Source organism: Ursus arctos, unplaced genomic scaffold (genome assembly GCF_023065955.2).
Source record: "Ursus arctos isolate Adak ecotype North America unplaced genomic scaffold, UrsArc2.0 scaffold_23, whole genome shotgun sequence".
Taxonomy (NCBI): Eukaryota; Metazoa; Chordata; class Mammalia; order Carnivora; family Ursidae; genus Ursus; species Ursus arctos.
The window spans coordinates 34,309,627-34,311,337 of record NW_026622908.1 but is presented as its reverse complement, the minus strand read 5'-3'; the positions used below and the strand labels follow the sequence as shown (position 1 = coordinate 34,311,337).

The following is a 1,711-nucleotide window of genomic DNA, read 5'->3' as shown; positions in this document are numbered from 1 at the left end:
TTGATTCCAGGACCCTGGGGTCATGACCTGAGCTGAAGGCAGACACTGTACCAAATGAACCACCCAGGCATCCCTGCAAATGATGACTTAAAGTACAGTGAGACTTAATAATCACAGATGTATATAAATAAACTAATTTTCTGAATAAATTTTCTCCAGTTATTTCAAGAAAAAATTAATAACCATCAATGCAATGTATAAAAAGTATTTAAAAGTGTGTGTGTGTGTGTGTGTGTGTGTGTGTGTGTGTGTGTGTAAATCAAAATTACATTGAGTGTGAAAGCAGTTTGGTATGGATTAACTTCCTGGCTGTGTCTTTCACATCTTTGTTCCTCAGGCTGTAAATAAGGGGGTTCAACATGGGGATCATGACAGTAAAAAACACAGTAGCCACTTTGACCAGGAGCCACGAGCTTTTGGAGTTGGGCACACAGTAGAGACGAAGGATGATCCCATGGAAGATGGTGATGGCGGTCAGGTGGGAGGCACAGGTGGAGAAGGCTTTCTGGAGCCCACCAGTAGAAGGCATCTTGACGATGGTGACAACTATGAATATATAGGAGGCCAGGATAATGAGGAGGCTACAAGCCTCGTTGAACATAGAGATGACCAAACATGTCATCTGACTGAAGTAGGGGTCAGAGCAGGATAAGGAGAGGATGGCAGAATATTCACAGCCAAAGTGATTTATAACGTTGGAGCCACAGTAGGATAGTTCCAAAAGAGAATATGTGAGTGTCAAGGAACATATTCCACCCCATGCGTAGGTTCCAGCTACCAGGAGAGCACAGAGTGTGTGAGACATAGCAACTGTGTAGAGCAGAGGGTTACAAACAGCCACGAACCGGTCGTAGGCCATCACTGCTAACATGAACATTTCCGTAATCACAAATGCACAAACAAAGAAAAATTGCACCATGCATCCTTTGAAGGAGATAGTTCTGTCTTCCATGATCAAGATTTCTAGCAGTTTAGGTGTAAAGACGCTGGAATAACAAATATCCAAAAAGGATAGATGGCTGAGGAAAAAGTACATAGGTGTGTGGAGTTTGGGATTGATCCTTATGACCACAATTATGCCCAGGTTCCCCACCAGAGTGACTGTGTAGACGGTCAAGAACACCAGGAACAGGGGCGTCTGGAGGTGTGGGTATTCCGAGAAACCCAAGAGGATGAATGTGGTCACAGAGCTCTGATTTCCCTCACCCAGTGCCATGGCTCTTGATTTTAAAAAATGAATGAAGGAGAAGAAAAGAGAATTGAGCAGCAGAACTTGAGAAGGAAGAGTAAAAGGAAATCAGGACAGGTCAGTGTAAGCCAGTCAATGCAGTCAGCGGGTACTCACGGGTGTTCTGCTTCCCTTTGGAGTCTTACTTGGCAACTTACTGACTTTTTGACTTTGTGCAATTAGCTGTATCCTTCAGCACTTTAGTTTCCTCATCTGGAAAATAAGAAAACAAAAATAGGACCTGCCAGTAGTATGTGATATAACATATCTGTAAATATATATGATCCTCAGAGCATTGAACGTTCCCAAGATAGAATTATATGAGAACAAAGGAGACATAGAGTAAAATAAGAGAAACATTGAGCGTATGTTAGCAGTCATATGACTATGGCCAAAGTGGCTTTGGGAAGATTAAACACTTTTAATACATACAGAAAAACATAATAGTAAATTTCTTTGTCCAGGATTTACTAGTAAGCAACA

At 41.9% G+C, this 1,711-nt stretch overlaps 1 protein-coding gene across 1 annotated transcript; it reads right to left on the bottom strand.

Annotated features, from left to right (window-relative positions):
- Positions 1-265: 265 nt before the first annotated feature.
- On the bottom strand, positions 266-1,216 carry LOC113246453 (olfactory receptor 1165-like). The gene has a single exon (XM_026487062.3). The coding sequence runs from the start codon at positions 1,214-1,216 to the stop codon at positions 266-268; it is 951 nt and encodes a 316-aa protein (XP_026342847.3).
- Between the last annotated feature and the right edge of the window lie 495 nt (positions 1,217-1,711).

Excerpts from the sequence above, each read along its gene's own strand:
- LOC113246453 (XM_026487062.3), bottom strand. The coding sequence starts at position 1,216 with ATGGCACTGGGTGAGGGAAATCAGAGCTCTGTGACCACATTCATCCTC.